Raw genomic sequence first — 18,587 nt, forward strand, 5'->3', positions numbered from 1 at the left:
TCCTAGCAAAGAAAGAACTAGCGTCTATTTCCTCAGACATAATAATGTTCCAGAAAAAGGAAGGAAAGGAGAATATATGAGGCTAACCTTACCACCACTGCTACAGACAAGTTATGACTGAAAGCTGTAGTTTTAATCCTTTTTTCAATTTCTTTCTTTTATCATAAATGAATATGTTTATGACCTTGTGTAATATCTGGTTTATGTGCACAAATCACTATTGGAAACACTGCCTATTATAAAAAGGCTTTGTCTTGTGTGTTTATAACAAAATAGAACTCATGTAAAAGGTGAATTATAAACTCAATGGAGAAAATAAGCAATAAAAGTTATCCTAGTTATACAGTAGAATTAAATTCCTAGGAGACTTTAAAGGTGAAATTTAAAATATTTGTTTTGGGCTCAGAAAATATAAATCTAAGGAAAATCAGGATAAATCTAATTAAATTAAATACACTCAAAATTTTTCTATATTTTGCTTACATATATGTGGCAAAGGAGAAGTAGGAAGTGCAAAATATTTGCAATATATCCATATCCAAGTTCTTGCTTTCTTTTTTTGCCTATAACAGTGTATTACAGAAAATGGTGAGGGTGACAATGACTTTGTGACAAATAGGAATGGACTCAACGCAGATGTAGTAGGCCAATCTAGCTTTTGAGAAGGTAATGGTTTTTATGAATGGCTTTACTGAATTGCAAGTAATTAAAAGTGTATTTGGACTGCCCTGGCTGGTTTGGCTCAGTGGGTAGAGCATTGATCTGTGGACTGAAGGGTCCCAGGTTTGATTCCAGTCAAGGGCACATGCCCAGGTTGTGGGCTTGATCCCCAGTGTGGGGCGTGCAGGCGGCACCCCATCAATGATTCTCTCTCACATTGATGTTTCTCTCTCTCTCCCTCTCCCTTTCTCTCTGAAATCAATAAAAATATGTTTTTTAAAAAATGAAATAAAAATGTATTTGGACAGACTTCAAAACTTTAAAAAACTGTGTTCATAAACATTCTCATTCAGAGACAGTACTTTAATAAAACCTAATTAAAAAGATATGTATATATTTAATTAAATGCCCCAATTTCTTAGAAACTGACTTACTTTCCTCTGAAAATATAATTTGTGATAGCAGAGGAAAAGCACTATCATTTCCTATAATTTCTTAGTTAAGAATAGTATGGCCCAAATTTCCACCAGTTCTACTAAATGAGCAGAGCTGTCATACAGGCCCATGTTAGTGTCTTAGTCTAGAAAAGACAATGCTAACACTAAAAAGGAAATTAGTCTGAAAATCATAATCTTTAAACAAAAGTTTATAAGTGTATGACTGATATTTCAACACTTACGGCTATCATAACATATGTTTCCTAGAGCCCTGCCCGTTTGAAGCAGCACTTCCTGGTCTTTGCTATTTAGTAGCTGTACCAGTGGTGAAATCAATCCAGCATCCACACACGGAATTCGCATGAACTCTGAAAATAAGAGACATATTTAATTAAAAATCTAAAAATTCACAAGTTACATACTATGTTCCCTAATAAAATAAATACTTACTATTAAAATGTTTAAAGCGGCTTACTATTTGAAGAGTACATTTCTGTTCAAAATTACCATTGGTACTCTACTATATACCTCATGAAAAAAGTACACAAAAAATGAGTGGAGTCGTATTTTCCTTTGCTGATAGTCTGCCATAAACCAAAAGGATTTTTAATTAACTTATTTTATACCTAATTTATCACCATTTTCTTATAATAATTGGATGCGCTTGAGAAGCAGCATGTGATGGTGGAAACACTGGTAATGGTCTTTCCATGAGCCTGATAATTAAAGTACAGCAGGTCCTCAAACAGCTTGTTCTGTTTAACGCTGTTTTGTTATAATGCTGATGAGATGCAGTAGAAATCTAACTCTTGTTTATATCAAATTAGCCTATGGTAAAATCGGTTTTGTCATCCATTGTTTCACAATTCCATGAACCTATTAATGACACTAAGTGAGGACTACTGTACTACAGTTATAAACTAAGCCATCAAATTGTATAATTTTCACTCTATGTTCTCTAGAAATTCAAAATACAATATTTTTAAAAGGTTCAAGTGATCATTTTATATAATAAAGAGGTAATATGCAAATTGACCATCACTCTAGCACACAAGATGGCCACCCTCATGTGGTCAAAGATGGCCGCCCCCATGTGGACACAAGATGGCTGCCATAAGATGGCCAGCAGGGGAGGGCATTTGGGAGGGACCAGGCCTGCAGGGGAAGGCAGTTGGGGGCGACCAGGCCAGCAGGGGAGGACAGTTGGGGAGGACCCAGGCCTGCAGGGGAGGACAGTTAGGGGTGACCAGGCCAGCAGGGGAGGGAAGTTAGGGGTAATCGGGCCAGCAGGGGAGCAGTTAGGCGTTGATCAGGCTGGCAGGGGAGTAAAAGCAACATTATCAGTCCCTGGAGAAAGTAAACTTCTTCCAGAACCTTTTGCTTTTCAAACAATTTACTTTTTAAAGTAAGGAGTGCAGCCCTATTAGCTAGTTTTAAAAACATGAAGTTACCTACTTCAGATGGATAAACGTGAAAACATACCAGTAATTTTTCAGGAATATGTTTAAAATAAATTGATCTACATACAGAAATATAGATACTATTATAGAATGACTGTGATGGTCATCCTCTCTCAAAGTGGTACCTACAATCTACATCCCTAGTTTCTGGAAATCTATATTGTGATTCTAATGCGATTAAAAATTAACTACTTGATCTTAAAAATAAAGCTGCTTTGCATCTAAGAGTCAGATAGTGGTTGGTCTAGATTAACAAACCATTTCTGAGGGGGATCTATTTTCAAACTAAATCTGCTTCAGAAGTTCTTTGTTGTCCTGAGGTAATCACTACCAATTCACAGCAGTTCAAATCTGCTTGAAGTACATGAAATATTTCAAGACCTGAACATTTATGACCAGCTGAAATCCAAAGCACAGTATAGTGACAATATAATTACAATAGCTATTTGTGATTTAAATATCAAAACCTTACTGAAGCCTGAAAGACATTTTGAGAACCTCTAAACAAATGAAAAAAAAACTCATAGTAATTTTCTTTTTGGTAATACATTTATGAACAAGTTGTTTTACTGGGCCAAAAACAACATATATTGGTATTGTACAATGCCACCTGCCATAGCGATTACACAAATGAGGCCAGAATTTAAATTTTTTTTTTCTTAAAAGTGTAGCATATGCAACTTACTAAAATAAAATGCCTAAAAATAATATCAAATCATATACTGAGACAAACTAAAGGTATTACATTTAGTATGGCCCTCCCTTAATGTTAAAAACTGCTTTTTAAGTCAGGGTTTTCTCAAATTGACCAAATTAAAAAATCATATGCAAATATTTCTGCTGCAATAAATTCTTGCAAAGAATCTCTTATTAGATATAAACTATATGTAATTGGATGTATTAGCTATTATATGATCTAAGCTTTGCTGTCATTATTGTTTTTCCAGAGTATTCTTAAATGGAAATTTAAAAAATAAATGTTTTCCATGAAGGTGAATGCAGAAAACAGAACATATATTCCAACTGCTCTGTTGCTGTCAAGTGCCAATGTCAGGAGAATAGACCAGACTAAAAATAAATAGTTCAAACCTGGGTACAACAAAAACAATATATACATTTAAAAGAATAAACTAAGCTCTCTGTGGCAATAAAGATAAATGACTCAGTGGCAAGTTTAAGAACCTATATTCAAAGTAATAAATGATATAGGTATAGCAAGGACTAGCAGTGTTTTCCTTTAATTCTACTCTAAAAGAAGGGAATAGCAGATGAGAAATGTATAAATAAAATGACTATAAGTATAGCCATTTTAAACAATTAATGAAAAAGGCAAAGAAAAGAGAAATATGAAAAAATGAAAAATGTCTAATCTACAAAATTAAAACATAAATTAATAAAACATACTGACAATTAAGGTGTAAAACTGAAGATGTTCCCAGCAGAAAAGTTCTTGAGGAAAACCTCACCATTTTTGGCTACTTCAGCTATGATGTTAGCTACTTTGGCTGTGCAGGAAGACTGTGGAATCAACAGACTTGCAAACAATTGAAGTATTCCACTTCCTTGGATTTTTTCGCTTGTTTCCATATCTAAAAGAGATATATACAAAGAGCTTCAATAATAATCTTCAAAAATAACCTGACAATTTTATATACAATACATTCTTCAAGAATGCTCACCATCCAAATAAAATTTTGTTCATTATACATTCAAATGTATGCAATTTATATAAAACTAGAGTCCCGGTGCATGAAATTTGTGCACGGGTAGGGTCCCTTGGCCTTGCCAGCGATCAGGGCCGATTGGGGCCTTCCTTCCCCCAGCTGCTGGCTGGGGCCTTCCTTTGTTCCATGACGCCCCCCTGGTGGTCAGCACACATCATAGCGGACGATCGAACTCCGGGTCAGTCAAACTCCTAAGGGGACAATTTGCATATCAGCCTTTTATTATATAGGATTACCTTCATTTCCACAACCTGCTTTTGAGTTTTTGTACAAAACACTTTATAATGCAACTAGTGGCCCAGGGCACGAAATTCGTGCACATTAAAAGGGGATTAATTAGAGGAAATAATTTAATATTGCTATTTGCCCTTTCTCTATAATAGAAGTATCAGAAATGAAAGAAAATTAGTAAAATGTATATGAAAACCTTCCTCCTGTCAGAGTCTGGGGCACACCATGGGACCCAGAGTCAAGTCCCCGCCCACCCACATGTGCCTCAAAATCGCGTTGAGATCCAGACCCGGCCACAAACCCCGCCATTGGGCTAGATCCAGACCTGGCCATTCCCACCCCTTTCAAGCTCCACCGGGCAGGGGACGTAGCCTCAGGTCCCCTGGCCTGGCGCCAGGACGGGGGGCGTGGCCTGAGGTCCCCCACCCAGACCAGGGCGGGGGGCGTGCCTTGAGGTTCCCCATCAAGCCCTGCCAGGTGTGGGACATGGCCTGAGATCCCCCGCCAAGCCCCGCCAGGAGGGGGTGCACAGACTCAGGTCCCCCGGCCCGGCACCGGGAGGGGGGCACAGCCTCAGGTCCCTTGTCAAGCCCCACCGGCAGGGGGGTGCAGCCTCAGGTCCCCCGTCAAGCCCCGCTGGGAGGGGGGCGCGGCCTGAGTTCCCCCGACCCAGCACTGGGGTGCACCTTGAGGTCCCCCGTCAAGCCCCACTGGGTGGGGAACACGGCCTGAGGTCCCCTGTCAAGCCCCGCCAGGCAGGAGGGTGCAGCCTCAGGTCCCCTGGCCCGGTGCTGGGGTGGGGGGTGCGGCCTGGTGCCAGGGTGGGGGTCGTGGCCTGAAGTCCCCTGTCAAGCCCCACCTGGTGGGGAGCGCGGCCTGAGGTCCCCCGGAGAGCAGCCTGAGGTTCCCTATCCCAGCACCAGGACGGGAAGCACACCCTGAGGTCCCCCATCAAGCCCCGCCAGGTGGGGGGCGTGGCCTTAGGTCCCCTGGCCTGGCGCCGGGGCGGGGGTCGCGGCCTGAGGTCCCCATCAAGCCCCACCAGGTGGGAGGCGTGGCCTGAGGTCCCCCAGCCTGGTGCCAAGGCGGGAGGCGCGGCCTGAGGTCCCCTGTCAAGCCCTGCCAGGTGAGGGGTGCAGTCTGAGGTCCCCTAGCCCAGTACCAGGATGGAAAGCGCACCTTGAGGTCCCCTGTCAAGCCCACGGGGGCGGGGGAGGGCATAGCCTCAGGTCCCTGCTGATTGCTCATTAAAGCTCCTTATGGGAACTTGGCCTCAGCTGTGAGTATACCATCTTTGTGATGGAGTGATGGTTAATTAGCATATTCCCTCTTTATTAGATAGGATCTTTTGTCTATTTACAGTCAGATTATAAAGAAATTCTTTTTGAATATACCATTTGTATACTAAACTTACTTTTCAATGTCAGTTCCAAGCCTGTCTGTTCAGAGTAGAAATGTCTTTTTTCTACGTCCCTTCTGAATTCTGTAACAGTGTATTATTTTTACATATATTTACACACTTGGAATGATTATAAAATCAGTGTTTATTAACATACTAGAGGCCCAGTGCACGAAATTCATGCAAAAGTAGGCCTTTGCTGCCTAGGCCCTCGCAGCCCCGGTGCCTCGGCTTTGTCCGGAAGGTCGTCTGGACAGTTGTTCCGCTGTTTGGCTGTTCAGTTGATTTGCATATTATGCTTTTATTATTATACATAGTTCATTTTGAAGATTTAAAAGAATCTACAGAAATAAATAATTTTTTTTTTGTAAATGCCTGTTTTCAAACTGATGACCATTCTGGTCCAAGCACTGCTGATAATGCAAAGCAATGAAATCGCAAACATCAAAAATTATTTCATGTGGTCTTTACGCATCCTCAATTTGTCGACTGTTGCGGGTTTTGTACCATAAACTTTATCTGTTATGTATCTCCATAAAAAAAAGTCTAGTAGCACTTTAGGATAAATTTTCTTTGTTCAAAGCTTAGTCTGACTTCACATTATTTCATATCAGTTAAACCTGAAAAGGAGTGAAAATTAAGTGAGTTATCAGCTTTAAAGTGTGTATAAATTTTTTTTGGACACTATATATATGGTGGAGCAGCAAAAGTAAGTTTACAGTTGCCTACTTTTGCCCGACCCTGTATATACAAATTTTATGGTTTCCTATATGCTACCAGAAGTTTTTAAAATATCAATTAAATGAGCAAAAAATCACCTCCTATTTTATATGGAGAGATAGAGGAAACTATAGTTCTATATGACTACTATGTTTTTCATTCAACTCTTCAAACCACCACTAATGATGAAAAGTAGTAGTGAACAGATTTAGTGATACAGAAAGCCAAGAGACCTCTACTTCTATCTTTGATAAAATATATATAAAGAACCTTTCAATGAAACCAAGTCACTTCATGTATCTGTTATTAAAAGCATGACCTATTAAAATAAAAGATAACAAGAACACCTGGAATGAAGATGCAAAGCAGCCCTATCTGGTTTGGCTCAATGGATAGAGTGTCGGCTTGTGGAGTGAAGTATCCTGGGTTCAATTCCAGTCAAGGGCACATGCCCGGGTTGCGGGCTCGATCCCCAGTAGGGGGCATGCAGGAGGCAGCCAATCAATGATTCTCTCTCATCACTGATATCTCAGTCTCTCTCTCTCCCTCTCCTTCCTCTCTCTCAAATCAATAAAAATGTATTTTTTTTAAAAAAAGAGGCATGGCATATGTTTAAAGATAGTGGTAAGCTCATTAAAACATTATATTTAAAATTGTTTCTATGTATAGATCCTCTACCTATACATACTTTAGATATACACACTAATAAGAGAGAACTCTAAAGCTTTCTTGTTAAGAGACTAGTAGTTGATGTGATCAATAGAGTAGAAAAATAATTTTAGTAAAATAATTTGAGAAATTCTACAAAAATATTGCATTTCTTTATAGTAAGTGCAGATTAATGCAGTGTTTTTCAAACTGTGGGTCCTAATCCATTAGAAACTCTGAAATGCATTTAGTGAACAAGGACCAACAATTTCTTAAAGAGAGACCAGAATGAACAACACCAGCAAAAACAACAAAAGGATAGGACAAATTTTGCCCAGAGTAAGGTAAAAACACTGTTACTGAAACTTTGAATTATATATATGCACATTCGTAATTAACTGTATGTGTATGCCTACTGTATGTAAAATGTATTTCTAACCACACACTCTGGTAAAAATGTTAAGAACCACTTTGCTGTGCACTGCTTGAGTACCCAGGGTTACAGAACCATAACACTCTCTTAACATCAAGAGAAGCTCGAGTTAGTTGTCAAATGGCTAAAGCAATAGGAAAGTAGATAGATAATTATATTTCCATGTATTTATTATCTTTGAAAAAGTAATTTGCAATTCGTTTATGTTTATCCATGACATTGGTACTACAGATCAAGTAACCAAGATTACGCAATGTTGAAACTCCATCTATGCATTTTCTTTTCCTAGCATAAGCATAGTGCATTTTCACATAGCTAGTACTACTTTAGTTTCTAACATTTTATGTACTAAAAAAGATATATGTAGTACTTAAAACAACCTTATTTATTAGTTGAAAAAAACAAAACTAGATGCCCAGAAAAATGAAGTAAACTTGTCTAAAAGTCACCCATCATACTAATCACAGAGCTTAAACATCAACTTCAGATCCTATTGAACTAACAAATTGAAATGTATGTCACCTGGCAACCACTGGTGTTATTTTTTACAACAGAAAACTTAAGCATAAATAGATGAAACCTGTCCTCTTGTATGCTGTCACTTACTAGATTTCTTACAATTCAGATTATTCGAAATGTTATGTACACATGATGGGGACATAAACATAGCAGTTGTCTTTTTAGCAAGCCCATTTATAAAATATAATGTGCCTTTTTGCTTTTGTTTTGTTTCATGGATTAAAATAAGTTTTTTTTGTTTTGTTTTTTAATTTAATAAATCTTTATTGTTCAGATTATTACAATTGTTCCTCTTTTGTCCCCCCATAGCTCCCCTCCACCTGGTTCCCACCCCACCCTAAGCTCTCACCCCCCACAACTGTCCTTATCCATAGGTGTATGATTTTTGTCCAGTCTCTTCCTGCACCCCCCACACCCCTTTCCCCTCGAGGATTGTCAGTCCACTCCATTTCTATACCCCTGATTCTATTATATTCACCAGTTTATTCTGTTCATCAGATTTTTTATTCACTTGATTTTTAGATTCACTTGTTGATAGATATGTATTTGTTGTTCATAATTTTTATCTTTACCTTTCTTCTTCTTCTTTCTCTTCTTAAAGAATACCTTTCAGCATTTCATATAATACTGGTTTGGTGGTGATGAACTCCTTTAGCTTTTTCTTATCTGTGAAGCTCTTTATCTGCCCTTCAATTCTGAATGATAGCTTTGCTGGGTAGAGTAATCTTGGTTGTAGGTTCTTGCTATTCATCACTTTGAATATTTCTTGCCACTCCCTTCTGGCCTGCATAGTTTCTGTTGAGAAATCAGCTGACAGTCATATGGGTGCTCCCTTGTAGGTAACTAACTGTTTTTCTCTTGGTGCTTTTAAGATTCTCTCTTTGTCTTTTGCTCTTGGCATTTTAACTATGATGTGTCTTGGTGTGGTCCTCTTTGGATTCCTTTTGTTTGGGGTTCTCTGCACTTCCTGGACTTGTAAGTCTATTTCTTTCACCAGGTGGGGGAAGTTTTCAGTCATTATTTCTTCAAATTGGTTTTCAGTATCTTGCTCTCTCTCTCTTCTTCTGGCACCCCCATAATTCTGATGTTGGTACGCTTGAAGTTGTCTCAGAGGCTCCTTACACTATCTTCATATTTTTGGATTCTTTTTTCTTTTTGCTTTTCCGGTTGAGTGCTTTTTGCTTCTTTGTATTTCAAATCTTTGACTTGATTCTTGCGATCCTCTAGTCTGCTGTTAGATCTCTGTATAATATTTTTTATTTCAGTCAGTGAATGCTTAATTTCTAGTTGGTCCTTTTTCATATCCTTGGGGGTCTCGCTAAATTAATCGGCCTTTTCTAGGAAATTCTTGAAAAACCTTATAACCATGGTTTTGAACTCTATATCCAGTCATTTGCTTTCCTCCATTTCTTTCATTTGTGACCTGTTTCTTTGTCTCTGCATTTTGGCTGCTTCCCTGAGTTGATAGAATGGCTTTGTGTGCTAGGTGTCCTATAGGGCCCAGTGGCTCAGCCTCCCCAGTTACCTTAGGTGGACACTCTTGGTGCACCCCTTTGTGGGCTGTGTGCACGGTCTTGTTGTAGTTAAGCCTTGATTGTTGTTGGTACCACTGGGAGGAATTGACCTCCAGGCCAATTGGCTGTGAGGATCAGCTGTGTCTACGCTGGGAGAACTTCTGTGCTGGAGACACCCTTAAGAGGCAAGACTTGCAGCCTCTGTGCTAAGCTTGGATGGGGTGGAGTCTCAGGGTGGAGCAGACAGCACTGGTTTCCCATCAGCCCTGTCCTAATAGGCCCCTGTGTCTCAGTGTCCCGTGGTAATTGCTGCAAGCACCTCTGAGAGAAAGCCGCCCTTGAGTTCCACCCGCTGCCAGACAGTCCAGTTTCTCCCTGAATGAGTCTGATTCCCCAGAGTCTCGGCCAGAACTGGAGTTCAGTGCAGTTGGGAGCTTTTGTCTCCCTCCAACTTGAGAAAGCCAGCCGCGCACTCAGTTGCCAGTCCTCTCCGCATGCACATCTCAGTACCTCTGCCTCCTGCAGCTCCTCTGAGTCTAAGTGTGCTTTTCTCTTTCCTTCTAGTTGTAGAATTTCCATTCAGCCAGCCTTCCTGTGGTTCTGGATGATGTCCTTTTTGTCTTTTAGTTGTAGTTTTGAAATTGTTGTGCGAGGCAGCAGTTTAGGTGTTTACCTATGCCGCCATCTTGGTCTCTCTCTAAGTTTTTAAGGTACCACCTGAAAACCTCACACCAAATTTCCATTATTTTTTTTTTTTTAAGCAAGAAGCCAAAAAGAACTGAACCCAATTTTCCACAGTAAAATCCTTCCTTTTCTGACCAGAAGATGTACAACCTTAGCTGCCCCAGGGGTCTTGTACCACCATCTGTTGGTGCTAGGACAAAAGAGCAGGAGTATGGCATAAGGCATGGATCATGATTAAATGTGAAGTCGAGGCATTTATGTGCTTGGAGGCAAGCAGTTAACTGCAAATCACCCATGTGTGTCTCCCTTTGACTATAACTGAAAGAAAGGCTTAACATCAGAGTTGATGGGGATAGAGGAAAAATGAAAACAATACAAAATTCTTGTACTCTGATGAGACAGACTTTTCAGATATTATAATCCAAGGAATTGGAAGAAAAGTTATACTAAGATGAATCAAGAATTTGGGAATAGTATTTTTTATGCTACTGTCAGAGAAATAAAAGGAAAAAATATAATCCTCATGTAAATCTGATTTATAATTTTTAAAAATCTAACAGGAATTCTATTTATTTGTTAGCATATGGATTTCTATATAGGTTTAGAATTTAAATTCAACAGTTGGGAATTACCCTTCTTTCCTGTGGCATAAATACACAAAGGATCAAATACTGCTTATCACTAAAATGTCACTGTTCAATAAATAATTACAAAGTTTCAGCCTCATTTCATATATACTTTGTGCACTGGCATTACACTGCATTTCAAATGCATAGTGATTTGTGAAACTAAAAGATGTTCTCAGATATCTGTGAATAATCTGAAATTATTTTAAAAGAGCATTAAGAAGTAGTCAGCAGTTAGTGTTTGCAGGTCTAAATAAAGGAAGGGGTACTTGTAAAAAAAATCATGTTCTGAGCTCAAAAGGCCTATAAAAAGGTAGGCTTTTCATTATTTTTGCCAGTCTACTATAGACATTTTTAAAAAAATATATCTTATTGATTTTTTACAGAAAAGGGAAAGGGATAGAGAGTTAGAAACATCGATGAGAGAGAAACATTGATCAGCTGTCTCCTGCACACCTCCTACTGGGGATGTGCCCACAACCAAGGTACATGCCCTTGACCAGATCGAACCTGGGACCTTTCAGTCCGCAGGCCGATGCTCTATCCACTGAGCCAAACTGGTTAGAGCTACTATAGACATTTTAACCACACATCTTTTAAATGGTTTCAGGAATCAATTCACTATCTTTCTCCCCCTTCACATTTAGGTGCGGTCGTAAAAAATGTTTGAGTATGCCTACAAATTACAGGCACTGGCAATCCTTGAGTTTTAAAGGACCCATATATGATAAGCAATTGCTCCTCTAAAATACTATCTGTAGGTCCTACTGCAGGAGTCATATCCATCACAACAGCCCTGGAGTGCAGCAAGCGCTTATTCTGTCCCTGTAGTCCTGTGTCCACACTCTACCTGGCCTCCTGCTGGCAATAAGCAGCTTAGTTATGAAACTGCCACTGACAAAAGGGGAAAAAAGAAAACTGAGCAATCAGGTCAGAGAAACGTTAAAGAAGAGTACATCAAGAAGCTAGGCTACAAGGGCATTATGGGGAGGAGAAGGTAAAGCACCGCTTGCAGAACTTCTCAAAGTCAACCACCTGGTAGAACAGAGGAGACAAGTGGAATGGGAATAACTCATAATTTAAGATATAGCTTGAGAAAGGCTGAAGTTCCCAAAAAGCTGCCAAGTAAATACAATAAAGAATCAGGTATGCTACTACAATAAGTTGAATTTTTGATGTTATGTTAGCATATAGGCTTCATGAGGATAAATTAGTAAAAAGCATTTGATAACCAATTTACAGTAAACTCCAAGTTAGAAAAACAAAAATAATGACTGTTATTACTATAACTCTCTTGGATTAAAAATGTATTTGGAAAAATTGATAGTATTTTTTCAAGTAATAAAAAATAACTTTTTTAAAAGTAATAAAAATACCTTTTAAAATATGTGCAAATAAAGAAATTAAAAGGGGAAAACCCCTCCCAGGGGTGATGCACGCATTTATCAAATTAAAACTCTTACCTTTTGCAACAGCATGGACAAATCTAGAGGTTATTATGCTAAGGGAAATATTGTAATCCAGTCCGTGAAAGACAAATAACATATGATATCTCTTATATGTGTAATCTAATGAACAAAATAAACTGACAAACAAAACAGAATCAGACATGGATATATGGAACAGACTGACAGCTGTCAGAGGGTGGGGGTGGGGGGAAACTGCATGAAAGAAAGTGAAGGGATTAGCCAAAGAACAAATATGCATAATCCATAGACACAGACAACAGTGTGGTGAGGGGAGGTGTATAAAATGGGGACATCTGTAACAGTGTAAACAATACAAAGTAAAAAAAAAAAAATTTAAGTCTTACTTAAAGAACTAGTATCTTTATATTACATATCCAGGGAATCCTTATAACAGATTTTGAAGAGGAGACGCAGATTTGGATTGACTGCAAGTACCAGGAATATGACTTAAAAAGGAGGCATGTGTATCCTTGTCTCTGAAGAACTACTCATTTCTCAAGGGGTAAATTTTTAGAATAGGGTGTAACAAGTGACCTTGCCCTGTGCTCAGGCAATCTGATCCAAATTCAAAGCTTCATTTACTACAACACAGACAAGTCCCAAATCCTCTCTCCTTTTTCCAACTGAAAACAAAGCATTTGCACTTGGATATACCATAAATACCTCAAATTTAACATTCTTCAAACCAAACTTACCCTCTTTTTCTTTAAAATCATTCTAGTTTCTATCTCAGTGAAAGGCAGAGAATCCATCTAAGCCAGAAGCCCGCCCTAGAATGATTGCAAATTTTTCTCTTTGAGTAAATGCCTTTCTACCACCCACATTCAATCAGAACGTAAGTTCCAGATTCCATCTCACTAGCATCTTGTGCATCTATCCTTTCCTTTATACAATCATGTTATATCAAGTTCTTAGTTCTGACCTTTATTAAATGCAACAGCCTCCCCATGAGTCTCCCTAACTCCAGCCACACATTCCTCCCACTGCTCCTATCTGTGATCCACAGATACCAGAATAAACTTGTGGAAATGCAAATTTTATGTCATTCCCTAATTTAAATCTTTAAATGATTCTCCATAACTTTTTTATTTGTTTTTGTTAATCCTCACCTGATGATGTTTTTCCCATTGCTTTCCAGAGAGAGTGGGTAGGAAGGAGGGAGGGAGAGAAACAAATGTGAGAGAGAAGACACATTGACTAGTTGCCTCCTGCATGAGCCCAGATCACTAAACCTAGGTACATGCTCTTGACCAGGAATCAAAACTGAGACCCTTGGTTTCAAGGGCTGATACTCTTAACGATTGAGCAACAATGGCCAGGGCTCCAATATTCAAGCACATCCATAATATTTCCCAATCCTATCTCCTGATACTCCTCCATGACAATCTACACTCTAGCCACCCTAAATTATTTCTAGTAAACCAAATTAATCATCTTATTTATTACTTCCTTACTGTACATGTTCCCTCTCTGAAACACCACACACTCCCTATCACTTTAGCTAATTCCTATTCATTCAGACTCAGTGTGTTCATTTAAAGGTACTTGACTGATACATTATCTTAAATTTATATCAAAACATTTTTTTAAATTCTGAAAGCATTTTCAAACATATTCTCTATTTTTAAAACAGGTCAAGTGAGATTGGCATGCTAGGTCATGTTCTCTTCATATCACAAATAAGGCTCTGTAATAAGATTATACTGGGAAAAGAACAAGAATCCAATTTTTATGATTCCTATTTCACTGCTTTTCCTACCATAACTGTTATTTTAGAAGACATATGGTGATGACAATACCTTGACCAGATCTGCCAAGTTATTATGTGAAAAAAATTTTCTTAACATATTTTGCAGGAATGAGAACTACAGTGAGGCAACTGAGTGATAAGAAAGTGAAAGGGGTTTAAAATATTTAAAACACAGAAGAGGAATATGCTGAGTAAAAGAAGATTAAAATTAGGGTATGACAAATGAGAAGGCAATGTTTCTAGGATAAAATGTAAGTATATAAAGTGGGGCAGGGGGAAATAAATAAAATGATATTTCTTTCACTGATGAGACCCTTTCTTCCCCAATAAGGATTTTAAGCAAATAAAAGGTACAAGAGATACAGGAAGTAAATGGATGTATGCAGTCATGAAAAGAAAAGAGGGCAGAACAAAGACACATTTTACACAGTGACTCACTCTCAGAAACAGGTCTTACTAAAACATTAAGTTGTGAGAGTCATTTTAGAAAATTACAAGTGATTTTGGTAGTCTTGCAGTCATTTCAATTCTAGGATAATGTAAGCTGTGGGAATCAAAGAAGTTATGTGTGTGGAAATCATCACTAGAATAAGCAAGGAGATCTGTTAGTTTGACTATTTTCTTTAAAATATCCACTAACTAGGTCATAGAGTAGTTGCTAAAAAATTAAGATCTGTATCGTTAGAAAATAAATGAAAGATATTTACTGAGAAAATAAACACCAAGAGGAATTGTGTTAATGACTAGGGTAAAAGCAGAGTATATAACTAGAACTGTTCACCTAGAACAGTGGTTGGCAAACTCATAGGTCAACAGAGCCAAATATCAACAGTACGATTGAAATTTCTTTTGAGAGCCAAATTTTTTAAACTTAAGCTTCTTCTAACGCCACTTCTTCAAAATAGACTGGCCCAGGCTGTGGTATTTTGTGGAAGAGCCACACTCAAGGGGCCAAAGAGCCACATGTGGCTCGCGAGCCGCAGTTTGCCGACCACTGACCTAGAAGTTCAAAGTAATTACTGAAAATATAGTTCCTATAGTAAATGTGGATTTCCTCACATTATACTAAGAAAATGAGAATACAGTAAAACAGAGTAAAGGAACATTTTCAGAAAAAGATCCATCTCCATCCTATTGTGAAATACCTTGGTGGAAAATATGAAGTAAACAAAGCTAGAGACCTGGCATATACACAATTGGATTTTTTGAAGACCTTAATTTATTAATGTTTACCAAAAGCCTACAGAAATAAATACTGTTCCTGAAATAAACAAATTATTTCCTAATGAGCATCTTAAAAAAATGAATGATCCACCCTAGCCGATTTGGCTCAGTGGATAGAGCGTCGGCCTGTGGACCAAAGGGTCCTGGGTTAGATTCCGGGCGAGGGCACATACCTCGGTTGCAGGCTCCTACCCAGCCCAGGGCCAGGCTCTGGTGCAGGAGACAACCAATCGATGTGTTTCTCTCATATCGATATTTCTTTCTTTCCCTCTCTCTAAAAATCAATGGAAAAATATACTCAGGTGAGGATTTGGAAAAAAAAAAGAGTGATCCAAGGAACCCACTTAAGGAAATATTACTCTTTGTAAACAAGTCAATGTGATGCAGGCAAAATTTACTCCACTTTTTTCAGGAAAACAAAAAGAAATAACAAAAAGTTACACATACAAGGAAAAAGAGTAAGGAGTCACTTAAAATGGGCACTACCGTAAGTCTGGCCAAAGGAAACAGTTAAATAGCTCATAGTATCATCTTAAATTAAGATATAATTTAAAAGTGTTCAACAATAGATGACTACTACTGTGGACTAGCCATCCAAAAAAACATTATGTAATCATTAAAATGCCATTTGAAAAGTTTATCATGTTAAATGCTTAAAAATTGCTATAAAAAGGAACCTACATTTACATGGCATAATTCAAATTTTATAAAATAATTATAATTTTTTCTATTTTCCAAATTGTATACAATATGCTCACATTATTTTATAAGAAGAAAATCTATTCCAAATCTGTATAAATCAGGGCATACTACTATATACTATCATACTATACTCCAATTGGAAAATTTATTAGCTCTCAGTTCACATAACTGTAAAATCTAGAAATAGAGTGAGCTTCCTAAATGATTTTTAGGGCTCCTGCTCCATTTTTCTGAAGTCTCCTCAACTCACCTTTGTGTTAGCATTATCAGACTAGTTCATATCATAGTAGAAAAATGGCTATAAGTTCCCAGTCTTAACAGGCAAGCAACAAAACAAACAAACCCAAAGTCCCATGGTTCACAGCAATTAAACCAATATGACTTAATTAATTTGGCCAGATAAATGCTACACCATGTATTGATTAGTTTAGGCCTAAACAAATCTCAGTGAAAGGACTCTGTGACTTAGTGAGTAAAGATGAGGTCATCTCACTCAAATCTCAGAACTTTCCCAAAGAGGAGAGGAAAAAAGAGCAAGGGAGGTGGGTAGGGGCAGAGCAGCGACTCTTAAAAAAAAAAAAAAAAAAAATACAGGGTATAAAAGAAGCAAAGAACTGATCTGTAGTGACTTGCTTTATTAAAAAAACTCAATGAAAGAGAAAGCAAATCCAAGTAAAATCATGTTGGTTTAAGTAAACCTGAAAAGTTTTGAAATTTTGTGGATATAAATTTCAATTTCCTCTCAAGTATAATCCCAGAGAGCTGAAATTCAAAGTTGGCAAGTGAGGTTCAAGAAAGAGCTGAGAATGGGTAAGCAAAAACAGATTATTATTAACCAATAATCAAATTTGATGCTAATTTCCCAAAGGTTAAAAAAAAAAGAGAACTTAATGCTGAAATGATAAAGAATCAGTAATTTATGTAAGCTTTTGGTAGAGGATTTTAATTATTAGGAAAAATGTCTAGGTTGTGACATAGGAGTTGTTAACTATAAGACAATTTGAGGAAAATCAATATTTTAAAAAGTGTGGATTTAGAAGACTAAAGAAATAAATGGAGGAAAGAGCAAACCAAAGCACTTCAAGAAAAGTAATATACAAGATTGTCAGATGAAATACTAATTGTTACAAAATAAGTCATGAGACAAAAATGATTATTTTATATTTGTGTGAAGACATCAAGAGTATGACAAAAGAACCTGTTGGTAAAAAGCTGGTAATTTATTTAAAACTATCTTGTCTAGAACTACAACTACACTGAATCATTCTGAAAAGAGGAGGGAATCAAATAAACTTTTCAAACAGCTCTTTTCAATATACTTAAGCCACAACAATAACAACAAAACCCATCAACACTAAACTGAAAAGAGAAGCAGACTTCAGGCCACAATAATCTACCAAGAGTAGAGTAAGCATATGTGTTGAATTTAATTATCGCTGATAAAATAGTAACTAAACTAAATAATGGCTCTTAAAATACACACTATATTGAAAAGCTATCAGTAAATCAACACACATTAAATCATGAAAGTTACTGGATTCATTTAATGCACCAACTCAGCATTAAATACGTATTAAGTACTAGGTAAATGGCTAGCCAGATACATATTTGCTCTCAAAGAGTTTATAGTTTAGTGAGGGAGACCAGTATAGTTTGAATACCTTGATAAAAATCCCACAACAGTTCGGCTGGTGTGGAGGCCATGGTCAGGGCACATGCCCAGGGTTGCGGGCTTGATTCCCAATAGGGGTGTGTGCAGGAGGCAGCAGATCGATGATTCTCTCTCATCGAGTTTTTATCTTTCTCTCTCCTTTCCTTTCTCTGAAATCAATAAAAAACATATATATATTTTTAAATCCCACAACAGACATAATGTACAGAGGTGTTAGGTAGGAAATTAGACATGAGTGGCCAGGGTGGGGCTTGCCCTGGGGTCCTGACAGGGGCCAGACCATCACTGCCTTCAGCCACCTCTCTACAGGTGGCCTTGCAGTCAACAGTTCCTGAAGCAGACCATCAGTGGGCAGTTTCGGAAAGAGCTGGTTCTCAGCTCAAGTTCAGAGGAAGATGACATGACCTCAATGCGACCTTACTAGAGCCCCAGACTAATTTAAAGAGGGTCAATCAGAAGCACAGGTTAACATGTTGCCTGGGCTTGTGATGGCATCAGAAGTGGGGGCAGAAAGCAGTCTTGTAGGGCTGAACCCTTAGCCTGTGGAATCTGATACAACCTTTAGATAGACAGTGTGGAACTGAGTTGAATTGTAGGACACCCAACTAGTGTCCAGAGCATTGCTCGTTGTTGGTGTGAGGGACACCTGCTTCTCCTACACATTGGAATTGGGTCTAGAAATCTAAAAGAACTGGCAAAATAACCTTGACCCCTG

General features: G+C 38.1%; 1 protein-coding gene across 8 annotated transcripts in view; it reads right to left on the bottom strand.

Moving 5' to 3' along the window:
• Positions 1–18,587, bottom strand: part of RAP1GDS1 (Rap1 GTPase-GDP dissociation stimulator 1) — a 137,220-nt gene that overhangs the window by 73,616 nt on the left and 45,017 nt on the right. For 7 of the 8 annotated variants that reach the window (XM_080682862.1, XM_080682859.1, XM_080682866.1 and 4 more), the window contains exons 3-4: positions 4,024–4,146; positions 1,340–1,465 (exon numbers count right to left, since the gene is read on the bottom strand). In XM_080682862.1, the coding sequence (XP_080538988.1) occupies positions 1,340–1,465; positions 4,024–4,146 (249 nt within the window). Of the gene's footprint in view, positions 1–1,339; positions 1,466–3,965; positions 4,147–18,587 lie in introns of all 8 variants that reach the window. The other variant, XM_080682865.1, reaches the window with a different exon arrangement.

The sequence above is a fragment of the Plecotus auritus genome (assembly GCF_963455305.1).
Source record: "Plecotus auritus genome assembly, chromosome: 1".
Lineage (NCBI taxonomy): Eukaryota > Metazoa > Chordata > Mammalia > Chiroptera > Vespertilionidae > Plecotus > Plecotus auritus.